We start from the raw sequence: 14,985 nt of genomic DNA, 5'->3' as shown, positions 1-14,985 counted from the left end.
ATTTGCAAATTGGATTTCTAGTTGCTAAAGTAGAGCAAACTAAACTGAGGCAGACAGCTGAAGGGATTAATTACCCATCCATACTTGTCTAAAATGTCATTCCACATTTATATCCTTCTAATATAGTTTCCTGAATTTTGTTTCTTACATACTGGCCACAAAAGACTTGGATCAGAGCCACTCCTAGTGGCCTGTGTTTACATTAGAAACACATTCTCTGTTTCTTGGAAGAGGCAATGCGCTTTTATCCTGCACACAGGTTGTCTCAATGAAGAAAGAAAATAATTCATGTTAACAGCCTGTTTTGGAAGGTAAGCACAACTTTCTTTTTTAAGTTAAATGGCTTGTGGTTCAGAGCACTTCTGTAAGGAAGTAACTGATGGTTTCTAATATATGAGAACAGTTTTAGGCATGTGCCTCCAACTTTGATAATAGCATCAGTATTTTTGATGTGTGAGGTTTTAAAAACAGCTTCAGTAATATTTAGATAAGAGAATATTAATTAGATAAGAGGTGATACTTCCCCAAGTCTTAACAGTTTGTGCGCACATTTTCTTGTGAATCTACCTTCTGCTTCTGAGGGCAATTTATCTGATATTGTTTCAGACCAATTACTTTAACATAGGGGCACTGATTTGTTCTCAGCTAGATTTTATTTTGCTTTATTTTGCAGTTTCTTTTTTTAAGTGTTTGATTCCTTTCTGATTTTAAGCCAAGGTGTGGGCTGCCACCACAAAGGACAAGCCAGTCTCCACTTCTTCCACAGTCCTTTTTGTTTATAAATAGAACAGTTCTGTTCTGGTTCCCATACTGGATGGGAATATATATCTAGTGTACTAAGAAGAACAGATTATCCCTTCCAACAGCAGCCTGCGTTTGTATTATCTTAAAGTGATTGTGATACTGAGCCATATGCTTTTGCTAGAAGGCATTTCTTAGTCCAACAAACAAATATGTATATCTAAATATAACAAATTATAACAAATATTTAGCAAATAATGAAACAGTGTAAGAGATCTACATTAACTGGCAAGTTCATGTCCTGGCTCCAACTGCTGTTGAGAGCAGGCACAGTGGAGAAGTGTAAAAGCTGGGCAGCCATGTGTGCCCAGGACAGTATTTCATACACCAGTAATCTGTGCATCAGGAACCTGTGGGACAGTGCATGCTCATGGCAAAGATTTATTCTGTCTTTCTGCTGCTGCAGTATCTCTGAGAGCTCTTTATTTTCTCTCACTATGACCTACTGTTCCCATAAATTCTCCTTCATGCTATTGGTTATGTGTAAAAAAAAAAGAAAAGAAAAGAAAAGAAAAGAAAAAAAAGTTTTCTGTTTTTTCTTTCATCTTTTGCAAACGGATCCAAAAAGGCTTTTGTTTTCAATTATTATGTTTAACCTGCCAGAATTTCTAATTTCATTTTCCTCAGGCAATCCAAGACAGAGGAGATCCTACCTCCTGGGAGATAAAAAAAAAAAAATTGCAGCAGAACTCAGCGGAGTCAAAGTTTTAATAAACTCTTCAGTGATCTTGACAATTTAGCTGAAACCCATTGTTTGGTGGATGCCTGAGTGAACGTGATGAATAGGTACGGCAGACACAATGCTATGAGACATTAAATTGCTGAGATATTACCTACCTACATTTCTGTGACCAACTCAGCCTTAAGAAGACTGTGAACTCTCCTAATTCAATATTTGGAGTACAAATAATTCTGAGTAAATAATTGGAGTAAATATTTTTCAGGAAAAAAAACCAAACAAACCAAAAACCTAAAAGGATTCATTTCTGACTGACCCCATTTGACTACCCTTCAGTTCCCTCTTTTCTGGGAACTTGGCCTGATTTTTCATTAAGATGTTGCTTCTTCAAGCCGGGCCAAGGACACAAGTTGCCCAGTCGTCCTTATTTGCACAGAACAGTTGATGATAGGAACAGCTATAGTGGAAAAGATATTCTGTCAAAGTCCTTTTGAAATGCCTCCTAATCTGAACGCCTAGCTGACAGTAGTTATCCCTTTTGATAATGGTGGCATTTAACTTCAGCATTAGTCCACAGGCAGACTTTTCCTTGGCAGAGGCCAGTCATTTTCCTTTTCTGAAGAGGCATAGCTCTTCATGCAGCTTTACTGTCTCTTCACAGATTACTCCTTTCTTTCTCGGGCACCAGCCCCTTTCTAAGACAGCCTTTTCCCACTTCTAACAGCTGTTCTTTAGAGCTTACATGGTCCTGACTGAGGATGCTAACCTAAAGCTAGTTTAGTGATCTCAAGGTTCCCTTGAATCTGATTTTGACAGGGGACACTTTATTTCTACTTGATCAGAAAACAGTTATTCTTGTTTTATACAGAGGCAATAAATGAAGTATTGTACCCTTTGGTTTCACATAGTGTTCTTAGATTTACCTGCTGTGCTTGGAGCACTCTAAATTAGAACCCTTGATGGACAGAACTGATAGTATGGCTCTGTACTGGCTGTACATGGAAAGGCATTAGTGCACCATGCGCAAAATGAAGGTATAACCAGAGACTACCAGCACTTCCTGGCACTAAAATCCAGTGCTTGTGGGTAGTTTAGCTCTTTGCAGCAAAGAGGGGAGAGGAGAATGGAGCCTGATTAACACTATCTGCCAGTTCTTTCCCTCCTCATACCCTCCAGATGGCTTTACCCTGATCTATTTGCTTGCATGCATGTAGAAGTACAAATAGAAGAGGCAAGAAGGGGAGGGAAATGCAGGATATTTTTATGTGCTATAAAACTCAGATTGACTGTGGGCAGTCTCAGATCTGCTTTCTCTTGTAGTCCTCTGAAGGCAACTAGGGGCTCAAATCATCAGTAAAGACTTTTAATATGTGTGGTGTTGTACAGTGTGCTAAGACTGCTCCCAGTCTAAAGAACAGATGGGATACAGCAATTCTAGCTGAGATTTCTGAGAACTTGTCAGGAGATCTTAGACTGCTTAATATGTTGCAGGCTGTACAAGTGTAAGTGCCAATAAAAAAACACAAAACAACAAACAAACAAACAAAAAACCACAAAAAACCGCAACCCACCACAGTACAAGTCAAAGGGAATTATTGTGGATCACAGGCTACAGAAGAAGCTATTCACATCCACATTGAAAACTAAGCAGAGAATAAGACCTGACTGTTGTAAGTAACCTTAGGGTGTAAATATTAAGCCATTAGAGTGACAAAGTACACTCGCTTAGCCATTCCCTGACACCTGTTTTAACATACGTTTGAATTCATATTATCGATCAAATAAAAGAAAAACTTGCCCTAGAGCAAAAGTCCCTGTCAGTGTCTCTTGCTCATACTGTGGTTACTGCCAGCAGATGCAAGAGGCTGCTGGGTGAGACTTTGAATCAACACCACCAGTGAGTATTTCTTCCTACCTCAAGATCTGTAAGATTTTCAGCATTCTGCTCTCCTCTCTATTCTCCTACCTGGAATGAATTGAACACATGAGATGAGAAGGGATAGCGATGCCTCAAACCACTTCAAAGAAAGAGGATATTGTGGCTGCCTGTAAAAAAGGGTAAAGCAAATGTCACGGCTATGACTGTGATCATAAGCAGTTTTGACAAAGGGATAAAATGATTAAATCTAGCAAGTTAGACTTTAAACCAAACTGACAAATTGTGCAGTTTCAAAGTCCTTTAAAGGAAAGAGGATTGTCTATAAACACACTTTTCTAACAGTTGATAACAGGCAGGATTGTTTGTCTGTGTAAGTCAGTGAAAGCTAAGTAGGACATTGGTCTTTCAAGGTATTTTACACACAAGAATTCCCTGTGCCCTTTCACAAACTCTGTAAAGGTTTGATGTTCAATGAGAGAAAACTACATTAATAGAGGTTGTGCTCCCACTGGAATGGAGCCTTGGCTGAGCTGGGAGTAGTTCTTGAAGCTCCCTAAAGCCAATCACATTGTACAACCTGCAGGTGTCCATTTTTTCTTTTCTGTTACGCATTGTCTTCCCTACCAGTGCAGAATACAAACAGTTGCAGGACGTACCTTTGTCTACACTTCTCATGTTTTCTGTATTTACTGTGTAGCCAGACCTTCCTACAGTCCTCCTCTGTAAGTTTTCATGGATCTCAAGCTGTGTTGAACACAAACTGAAGTACTTGGCAGGCTGAGTGCAGTGCCATTTCTAGTGCGCAGGCAGCAGGAGCATGCCTAGGCCCTCAACTGCTTGTGTTTATACTTCTGAGAGAGTCTGCTTATGATTAAGGCTCTAAATACACCAGTGGTCTCCAATTGTTCTTAGAATTCTTACTCCTTGCTTGTGCATATGCTATACTGTGTGGTCTGTGAGAATTTCTATCTTGACCTTGGCCCCATCTCATGACTGGACTGTCAGCGAGTGTGCACTGGACCATTGGCTGAACCTCTTAGGATCATTGCACCTGCTATTTTTGTTTGGCTACTGCAGAACTGTGCCCTTGCCTGTGAGGTTACTGCTCCTGTTTGCCTCCTGCTCCACAGCAAAATGCCTCTGAGCTCAGTGTTCACCAGGTTTTCCTTGGGGCACACATCCAGCTGCATGTAACCTGAAGTACACACTGGCCCTATTTCACTTTTTCCATGCTGTTTTAGGGTAGCTGGCAAGCCAGCTTCTTCCTCTTCTATCGATTTGATGTGGATGCCTAAAGACTGCTACAAAATTTTATATGAAACTTGTAACAAACTGAAAGCAGCACTGTAGATAGGCTGTAAAACTACACCCTCTTTTAAATTCCCACTCCTCTTTGTGCTTGCAATTCAGCAATTTTAGGCACTTATACACTTTTTGATCAACTTGGATTCTGTAAATAATTGTAAAAACTTATATTCAGTTCGCTTTAATATGTTATGTGTTTTCAGAGTCGCAGCAACATAAGGACAGCAGCACACACATGACTCTCAGCACTGCTGAGTATAGTAATCGCTGAAAAGTCAAGATAAAGGACTTAAAATCTTCCAACAAGCACCACAAATCATATTAAAGGTGATGTTCTTTCTAACTGCTCCCTTGTTGGATTATCTGGTTTGTTAATCACTGCCCTCAGCCACTCAGTGCTCTTCCCCTGAGCCTCTGGAGAGCATCTTGCCTTGGTTGCACTCAGCTGTCCATAACACACACAGATTAAGCAGAATCTGAGAGTGAGGCGCTGCTGCCTCTTCCTGCTATTGCCCTTCACTAGCTCTGGAGACTGTACAGCTGCAGACGAACTGGACTGGAGAACTGTTCTCACTGAAAGCTGACGTTTAAGGAAGTGCCCTGTGAAGGCTGGAACCTGCACGGGGACACATGGGACCACGAGGATGGAGCAGGGTAGAATTGAGGACTGTGTTTTTGCAGCAGCGCACTGTCAGACTGGCTTGAACTGGTTGTGAGACTGCAGAGTAACTGGGATGATGTGAAATGATCCTTTTTGGGAACACCTTCAAACTTTCAGCTTTCTTTTTTTTTTTTTTTCCCCCACTGACCTACTTTGCAGCAGTTACACAAACAACTGCATCAGCGCACGCACGGACGCGCTGATCTGTGGTGCAAAGATCTGTCACTGCAAAGCAACTGTGGAGACTGAGCTTTATAGCCTGAATTGCTGTCAGAGAAAAATCCCGTAGTATTGTACAGCGTGACAAAAAGGCTGGCAATTGTAGAAATGAAATGTGAAAGTGAAGGGCCTGTTGTAAGTATGGCACATGCAGCAACACACTCTCCTTGCTTCAGTCTTTGCTTCTGAGACCGGCCCTCTGGAACCCTGGACTCTGGAGAACAGGGAGGTAATCCAGAAAAAGGAAGACTTTTCCTTGATGGAGGAGGCTTGGGTTAGAAATGATTTGGGCAAACTTAACTCTCACAAGTCCATGGGCCCTGATGGACTGAACCTAAGAGTGCCGAGGGAACCAGCAGATGTTATTGCTAGGGCACTCTCCATCCCTTTTGGGAGTTCATGGAAAATGGGAGGGGTGTCTAAGGAGTGGAAGAAGTCCAACATCACTCCAATTTTCAAAAAGAAAAAAGAGGAAAACAGGAAACTATATGTACTTGTCAGCCTCACTTCTATCCAAGGAAAGGGGATAGAATAGCTCATCCTGGGGGCATCTTAAAGTATGTGGAAGACAAGAAGGTTATCGGGGCAGCCATCATGGCTTCACCAAGGGGTAAACATGCTTAGCCATTCTGACAGCCTTCTTCGACAGAATAACTGGCTAGGTAGCAGTTGGGAAAGCAACTGTCTATTGGAATTCAGCAAGGCTTTTGACACTGTCTCCCATAACATCCTCATAGGCTCTGAAATGTGGGTTAGATGAATGGACAATGAAGTGGACGGCAGGCCTCATCATCACTGTTGTCATCATTGGCACCAAGTCTGGTTGGTGGCTGGCAGCTTTTGGTGTCCCTCATTGCTCTGTACTGGGTCCAGTCTTGTTCGACTTATTCATCAGTGACGTCAGTGAAGGCACAGAGTGCACTCAGCAAGTTTGCTGACGATACCAAATTGGGTGGAGTGGCTGACACATCAGGGGACTGCACTGCCATGCAGAGATGCCATGATAGGATGGCAGCTCTTGACAAACTCGAGCAGTACTTCTCAGTGTGACTTTTGAGAGGCTGATCTGCAGCAGGAACAGATCAGCTTCTTTCCTTCACAATGCGAGTCCTCAGATACCAAGCCGAAAGGCTGACACAGACTGAAGCTGCCAGCAGGGGGCAGGCCGGCTGTTCAGCCCAGATTGTCGGCGCGCAGCGCTGTGAGGACAGCCGGATGGGAGGAGGAGAAACGTTTTCCTCATCCAGCCCCGAGCAGAGCCGCAGAGTGAAAGCAAGCCCATTTCAAGCCTGGCGTATAGCCCGTCTGCTGCAACAGCGGCGGCTGTTGCCTCACTCCCGAGACAGACCTCTGCCTGACCCCCGAAAAGCGAGGGGCTGCGAGCTCGTGAAGGAGCTAACGGCGGCGCGAAGGGACTAACGGCCGCACTAACGGTCGCAGCGGCCGCCCCGCTCGGGGCGGGGCTCAGCGTCAGGGGGTGTCGGGGCAGCCCCCGGCTCGTGCTGTGCCGCCGGGGCTGCGTGGTGCCGGCAGCATGGCGCGCGTAGGCGCGGACCCGCCGGGTAACGGGCGCTTGCGCCGTGCGGGACAGGGAGCGGGGGGCCGGGGTACGGGGCCGGGCACGTGCCGCTGCTGTGGCGGCGGGGAGGAGCTTCGCCCGGCAGGGGGCCGCTGTTGGCGTGCGTGTGCCGCTCCGAGCGCTCGGCGGCCATGCCCGATGGGGCCGGGTGCGTGCGGGTGTTGTGAGCGCTCAGCCCGGCCGCGAGCGGAGCGGGGATGGAGCTGGTGAGGAGCTCGTTCCGGAAGCCACCGGCCGCTTCCGTGCTTGCCGGTGCCTCGGAGGGGCTGCACCAGGACCCATGCCGTGATAGAGTTCGGTCGGGAACGTAATAAAAATGATGGAAAACAGAGCCCGCCTTCTGAGGCTGCTGTTTTGTAGCAGCGCCTGGGCGTGCTGGCAGCTGTTCTTGGTTCTAAGCCACAAGTCGCATTTCCGAGGTTAAAGAAGATGTTAGAAGCGGAGGGGAAGTAAAATCATCCCCTTTTGGCGTTGGAGTATTTCTAAACGAATAGTTCTGCCTGCGACCGCTTTCTGCTCTGTGCAGGGATGCCTGGTGCTCTCCTTTCTTAATCCCTCTGAAGGAATGCACTGTGCAGCCCCGGTGGTGCTCTCTGAGCAGGCCTGCAGCCTTCGGCTCGCCGGCTGTCCGGATTCCTCTGGCTGCCTTTACCCCTTTGCCACGTGCTGTGTGCTCAGAGCGTCGCTGTCCTGCTGCTGCAGAACCTACACGTGGCTAAAACGGGAAATGGGAAAGGTATTTAAGCAGCCGTAGGCTGAGACTAATTGTATATCCATAGACTAAATGCCGGGTCCTGTGCTTTGGTCACAACAGCCCCAGGCAATGCTGCAGGCTTGGTGGCAGAGTGGCTGGAAAGCTGCATGGAGGAAAAGGATCTGAAGGTTTTGGTTTACACCCAGCTGAATGTGAGACAGTAATGTTCCCCAGGTGGCCAAGAAGGCCCGTGGCATCCTGGCTTGTATCAGAAATAGTGCAGCCAGCAGAGGAATGTTCATCTGGCTGTGTTCATCTCTGGGACACCTGCACCTTGGACACTGTATTCAGTTTTGGGCTTCTTGCTACAAGAAAGACATTGAGGCCCTGGAGTGTATCCAGAGAAGGGCATTAGAACTGGTGTAGGGTCTGGAGCACAAATGTTATGAGGAGCTGCTGAGGGAGCTGGGATTGTTTAATGTGGAGAGCAGGAGGCTCAGGGGAGACCTGATTGCTCCTTACAACTACACAAAAGGAGGCTGTGGCTTTGCTCCCAGGTAACAGTGACAGAACAAGAGGTAATGGTCTCAAGTTGTGCCAAGGGGAGTTCAGGTTGGATATAGGAAATGTTTCTTCTTAGAAAGACTGGTGAGAAAAGTGCAATGGGCTGCCCAGGGAAGTGGTCGAGTCCCTGGAGGTGTTTGAGAAACATGGAGATATGGCACTGAGCGACATGGTTTGTAGGTATGGTGAGAGTGAGCTCACAGTCATACTAGGTGGTCTCAGTGATCTTTTCCAACATTAAGGATTCTACAGTTTTGTGGTTTCTAATGCTTAAGAACAGTGGCTGCTGGAGGAAAGTCCTGTTGGACAGATGGAAACAAAAGCTGCCTGTGGGAATGTTTGTGGATCCTCACTGCACGGTCATCAGGCAGTAGTTGATGATGAGTATATTTGGCAGTGCAGCAAAGGACACATGTTCTCCCTGGCTCTTCAGCAGCAGGGCATGCCGCTCAGTGAGACCCTGCTTGGGTAGGAGGAGTAACAAATAGGTTATCAGTAGGTTACTGCTGAGAACCTGTCTGCTGACTTGCTGTGGTTGAAACTCAGTGCTGCCAAAGGGCATACAGCTAAGGAAGATTTAATTAATCAAACAGCAAGTAATTACAAAGTTGTCATCAGCTGTTTTTGGCAGACTAATAGCAGGAACATTCATTCTAGCTTCTGCTCTCTGTGGTGTTTTTCTGCGTGCTATTAGATACATACATATTCTGAATGGTGGAAGAAGTCTGATGAGTCTTTTGTGAATCAGTGTTGGTTTGTTGAATTAAACATGCAGCTACTCTACTGATTAGGGCAGGACCTGGTCAATCTAGTGAATGGTGTTTTAAGTGTCTGAATCTCCTTGTTTTTCCTTAATTCACGTTACTTAACAATCAAGTGATGAAACTTCTACTTTCACAACTTGGTTGGTTATTTAAAAATTTGGAAGCAAATTGTAATCCTTTGTTTCTTCCCAGGGACTTACTGCCAGATGATTTTATGCTAACAGACTTATAACACAAGTGCATAAATAATAAAAAGTACCTTTTGAGAATCATAGCAAGCATTAGAAGAAAAAAAAATGTTTTTAGGCGAATTGAAGGAATATCTTGTTTCATCACCTGAGCTGTTGAACTGCTGCCTTTGGAAATGTTAGGTTACAAATGGATAAAGCTTATATCTTTTAGTCACAGAGTGAGTGTAAAAGTGGACAGCTGTACTGGGCGGACATCTCATGTGTTGGGCAAAATTAGTTGGTAACATCTAGAAGTGGTAAAAGCTGTTTTAGTTGATTTCATTTTCTTTCCAGACTAGTGATTTTTTCAAATGACACATCTGAATAAAGAGGGAACCAAATTTCCAAGGCTTGCCAGTGATCTTCATAAAATGTTTTGGTTTTTTATTTCCCCAGAGCAATTTGAGGTAGGAATAGGGCTTGTATATATAAATAATAATAAAAAGAAAACAACAACAGCTTGATTTCCTTTGCTTAGGAAAATCTCAAAGTGTTTATTCTTTTTCATTTATTCTGTACCCAGCATTTGCATCCTGCCTCTTCTTGAGAGGAGAATTATTAGAGTTGAATGGGGAGGATGGTTCTCTGTTTAGCGGAGCTGACTGCCAGCCTTGTTTTTCACCCAGGGGTAGAGTTCAGTACTTTCTAGCATGACATTATGAATTGATCCTGCCTGATTTCCTTATTCTCTTTGGATTTGTCAGTAGACTTTATTTCTGACTTGAAAATTGCATTGTCTGTTTGCCAGGGCATATCTCAAAGCAGTGTGGGTTTTCTAATGGATGAGGAGTCGAGTGTAACCCTTAGCAAAGACAGGTGAAATGGATTTTAATGAACTTGAAGTTGTGCTATGCATTTGTAACATGAAGCCTGTCTGGCGCTGGCAGCCACCATCATGCTTCCCACTCTATTTCCTTCAGCCTCTTTAAGATACTCCTGAAGAGGCACAGGTTTCACAAGCTTCTTCAGCATAAACTCTCCTCAGCCTTGGGAGCAGAGATTAAGCAGAAATCTGTGCTGCTGTGGGTAGAAAACAGGACACTAAAGTGGTGTCTCTTCAGCCAAGAAAGCTGTAGAGAAAGCAAAGCAGGCTGCATGAGGTGCAGGATATGAGGGCACAGGCTTATGGCATGGAGGGAGGGGAGGCTGCAATGGCATGGTACAGCTGGTGAGGCTGCAGTGGTCTCTGTGTTGTGTCTTTGACCTTGGGACCATTTTAAGCTAAAGCGAGTGCCCACATTTATCTCATTGGGTCACAGCTCTCTTAGTGCACGAGAGTTACACTCCACACGAATCTGCAGTGCAGGGACGCTTTCTGATATGCAGTATTTGGGTCTTGCTTTTGAAAGCCTTTAGATCAAGGATTGATCTTATTTTCATGAATAATTTGATGGCTTAATATGAATAGGTTTAAGCTTTTGCACAGGAAACTGCTAAGCCTGCCTGTTTGTTTGGTGTTCAGATTTTCAGCTTGAGGATGAGGTGTTTTTTCCTTCTGGTATTTTAATCTACCCTTCAGTTGCTTCATACTTGTTATACAACAAGTTTATTTGGAAACTTTATTTGGCTTCTCTTTTTGGGAGAGCTGATTTTGAGCAGTTTTTCCTTGGTTTCTGTATAAATATAACTTTGTAATAATTGATCCTGGGCCTCATCTTCAGCATTGTTTATTTTGAGTAATACTGGGGTTAAAACAGAGGTTGCACTGCAAGAATTCAGAAGGGAAGAGTCAAATCAGTTAGTCTGTAAAACATGTATCTTCATCTGTAATAACTGTTCTGAAACTTCAGTTGTTTTCGACTTCAGTCATAACAATGAGAAAACATTGGACAAAAAGTTTCCCATCCAGCATCTTATAATCAGCATGTGATTAGCCAGACTGGTTTTATTCTGTCATTGCTGCATAGAAGGCCTTGTGGTTGTGCATAAGTCTGGCTCTTATCTGTTGGTTTATTGTAGCATCTGTTCACTAACACATGTGCAGAGTCATTATTTACTATTCTAATGCAAGAAGGAAGTCCTGTAGCTGTTTGTGAATTTGGGACTCAGTTGAAGAATTGCTTTGCTTGCTCCTACTTTCTGTTTAGCACTTGTGTATTACTTACAGTACAGTGTTTTGTACCAAGAAGCTGTTCTGCTTCTGCACTGTTGTTCAGATGTCACTCTAGTGGAAGCTATCATAATTCTCAGTGTTGGAAACTAGTTTATATAAGAGTTTAATGTATGCCTTTGTGAACTTTTCATGCTCATATTTCTGCAGCGAACTCTATGCAAGTGACTGTACTGAAGTGAAAGACTCATTGAGTCTAATTCTATTTAGATAGATGCAGCTGATGATGTGATTGGAGCTCTGGGTGGAGTAGACCAGATAGTGTTTGATTTCTGTATAGGGTTGGTTATTTTATTCTTTTTCTTAAATAGGAAGAACTCAGGTAACTCAAGTGTATAGATTAGGAATTTCAAAGTTGCGTAAATACTGGATTTCTTTTCTTGCAGCAGGTACCCAGGAAAGCATGGAAGATGAAATTGAATCAATTCTGCGGGATCGCATAATGATTTTGGATGGAGGCATGGGTACCATGATCCAGCAGCATGCTCTTTCAGAAGAAGATTTTCGAGGGCGTGAATTTAAAGACCATTCCAAATCTTTGAAAGGCAATAATGACCTTCTGAGCATAACTCAGCCTGATATCATCTGTGACATACATAAGGTAGGTAGTTCTGTCTCTCGACTGGAGAAGGAAGCAGAATTTGGTCTCTGTGCTCCCCACAAGTTTCTGGCTTCCCTGTCTCTCTAGGGATTAGGGAAGTGAGTGCTAGGTTGCCAAGTGAAAAAGAATGAACAGATTTGACTGTTCTGGCTACATGACCACAGCATTTGTGTCTTTCTTTCTAAGGTTACTTAGTGTTGTTTTAAAATTCCTTTTTGACTTAAGTTGCTGCTGCATTTTTTGTTAATTGTAGATAAACTTATTTCACTATTTTTTTTCCTTTTCTCCTCCTCAGACGGTAGTGAAAATGCATCTAAGTAGGACAAATCTGAATTCTACATGCGTGTTTCTATAATTGCATATTAAAGGGCTGTTAAATGTGGCAGCCTGAAGCAGACCTCTCCATAGGGAATGAATGGCTTTCTAATGAGCATGTATGCTTCCATGTTTTGTTTTTTTTTTCCTAAAACATTGTGTGGCCCAGAGGACTTAACAGTTTACATGTGATCATTAGGAATTTGCAAACAGATTTTATTATTTCTATATCTTCAGTTAAACTTAAAAATCAACAACACCAAACTCTTCTTAAATCTTGTATTTCTCTAGTTGCAGATATTCTGAGGTCCTTCTGCAATAATTTGAACATTTGAAAACCATTGCAACTAGTTGAGATTCAGTTGAAGCCTTACTTCTTTTTTTTTTTCTTTCCAGGCATTTATTATAAAGATTTGTATGTTGTTGTTTAGAATTATAATTGGTATATGTTAGCAAAACTTATTATTTTTTCTGTATGTTTGTGTTTACATCCTGTCAGTCTTTGAATTTTAAGAAAGATGAGTTGAAAAGAATCTTTGACCTATAAAAAATTTAGGAGTAAATGTTTGTAGATTGAATTCAGTCTCAAGACTGTTGACTGAGCTGTAATTGTGAACTTTGGAATTTCTGTAGGCCGTACAGGTTAATCAGGAAAGCTGGTTTAACAGTAGAATTCCACAGAGCTATTAGAGTGTTAGTGATGTAGCTTGAGATTGTATTAGGTCAAACCAAATGCCTAGTTGGATAATGTTCATGTTACTTAAGAGTTAACCTGATAAAAAAGGAAAAGAGGAAAGCAATTGAGAGAGGTTATAAAAATGAAGAGTAGAATATAAAAAGGTATTTCAGTTTGCATTGATTTCAGTTTACTTCATTTGTAATAAGTCAGCCAAACAGCAGCAGAACACTTAATTATTTCATGAATATGGGTCATTAGTTAAACATTAAATGTGATCTGCACAAAACATAGTTCTCCTAAGCTTATGTTCTCATTTGCTATAAAGTTTCCTTCATAATTTATGAATTTTCTAATCCTCTACTGTTGTTTAACTGCTGCCTTTCCCACGTCTGCTTACAGCAGCCGTTGGTTGCTGATGGTGACTGGATAACTCCCTGCTGTGTCCCTGTGTGAAAATTCAAAGTGTTCTTCAGGTCCTGAAATTAATGGCTGGTGTGACTTACTAAATGTCAATAGGATGTGTGATTGACTCTAAACTCTGGAAGATGATTATATGGAGCACTCATGTTACTTTGGCCCTGTGCCTTCAACTGAGTAACTGTCCCGAGAACTTGATCTCCTTTGATCTGGGAGGTGATTTGTGGCTTTGTTTTTTCAACAGCTTGAGACAAAGTAGTTAGGTTGCCTTCATTCCAGCTCTTTGTTCTGAAGATGAGCTCATGTTTTTCAGGAATACCTGCTGGCAGGTGCTGATATCATTGAAACTAACACTTTCAGTAGCACTCGAGTTGCACAAGCTGACTATGGCCTTGAGCATTTGGTAAGAACTCTAAATTACTTAAACATTCAAATGGTTTTTCATATTTTGGTTTTACCAGCCAGAATTAACTTATTTCCAGGGTCTGTCAAGGCTGCTTATTGACTGCATGCTGTCTCTTGAGCCAGGTGGTAGGGTTGCAGCTCATTTCTGCTGCTGTGTACAATAGAAGGAAGACAATTATACTCTCTATGTGTGACAGTTGTGGTGTGCCTCTTGCTAATGGTAGCACAGGCAATAACTGTCTGTCCTGGATTTTGTTTGCAGTAGCTCTCAGTTTATGAATATGATTGTTTCGCTTCTGTGCTTTTGAAGTACCAAGTGCCATGGTAGAAATGTGTTTTTTGGATGTTTGTATAGTTGACTCTCTGACCTGGAGGTCTGACCCAGATAGGGTAGGATTGTGTTGGTGTTAATGTGGAATTGCTTCCAAGCTTGCATATATCATACCTATTCTGTGTTATATGTTCTGAAAATCAAAGGGATTTGCAAAGGAAAATAGTTGGAAGTATGCTACTTGAATAAAAAGTGAGTTTAAAAGTAGGTTAATTTTATCCTCAAAGTTCTGTTCTTTAGCTTTTGTTGGCTCAGTAGGATTTAATTATTGCCTTACAAAATCAAATGTTCTGATTAGCAGCTGTAGGCTGACACATGTGGGATGAGATCAGCCATGTATCTCTCTTGCTGAGATGTATAAAGCTGTTCCTTTTGAGGCTTTGTAATAGAACTTGTTTGTTTAATGTGTTAAAAGCAGTCTTCAGAGTGTATTGCAAGCTTCAGAATGGAAATATTGTATTTCTTTCACGGTGTATTATGCTCTATTGAACTCAGGGTTTGTTCGTAATTGTTTGTTATTGTTCTAGGCATATAGATTAAACAAAGTCTCTGCACAAGTGGCCAGAAAAGCAGCAGATGATGTAGCTGCTCAGACAGGTAAACAGTACATCAGTTCTTATTTGTCTGTGGTTTTGACCTACCTTACTACAATCTCTGAAATGTTACTAGCCAGAGGAGGAACATAGTCTGCAGACATGGGAACTATTCATTTAGTGATAACAGCTGTTTTACATCATAATTCATCCCACAGT

At 42.6% G+C, this 14,985-nt stretch overlaps 1 protein-coding gene across 7 annotated transcripts in view; it reads left to right on the top strand.

Moving 5' to 3' along the window:
• The first annotated feature begins 6,724 nt into the window (after positions 1–6,724).
• Positions 6,725–14,985, top strand: part of MTR (5-methyltetrahydrofolate-homocysteine methyltransferase) — a 47,304-nt gene continuing 39,043 nt past the window's right edge. For 4 of the 7 annotated variants that reach the window (XR_014944725.1, XR_014944726.1, XR_014944727.1 and 1 more), the window contains exons 1-4: positions 6,948–7,106; positions 11,872–12,086; positions 13,811–13,900; positions 14,761–14,830. Coding sequence is in view for 4 of the 7 variants with exons in the window: in XM_085543335.1 (XP_085399461.1) it covers positions 7,079–7,106; positions 11,872–12,086; positions 13,811–13,900; positions 14,761–14,830 (403 nt within the window). In the remaining 3 variants the exon portion in view is untranslated. Of the gene's footprint in view, positions 7,107–7,467; positions 7,860–11,871; positions 12,087–13,810; positions 13,901–14,760; positions 14,831–14,985 lie in introns of those variants that run through there. The other 3 variants (XM_015857899.3, XM_085543334.1, XM_015857901.3) reach the window with 3 other exon arrangements.

The sequence above is a fragment of the Coturnix japonica genome, chromosome 3 (genome assembly GCF_054131305.1).
Source record: "Coturnix japonica strain WE chromosome 3, WE-NBRP24, whole genome shotgun sequence".
Classification (NCBI taxonomy): Eukaryota; Metazoa; Chordata; class Aves; order Galliformes; family Phasianidae; genus Coturnix; species Coturnix japonica.
Note: the sequence above shows the minus strand (reverse complement) of the source record. Positions and strands in the feature narration are given on the sequence as shown.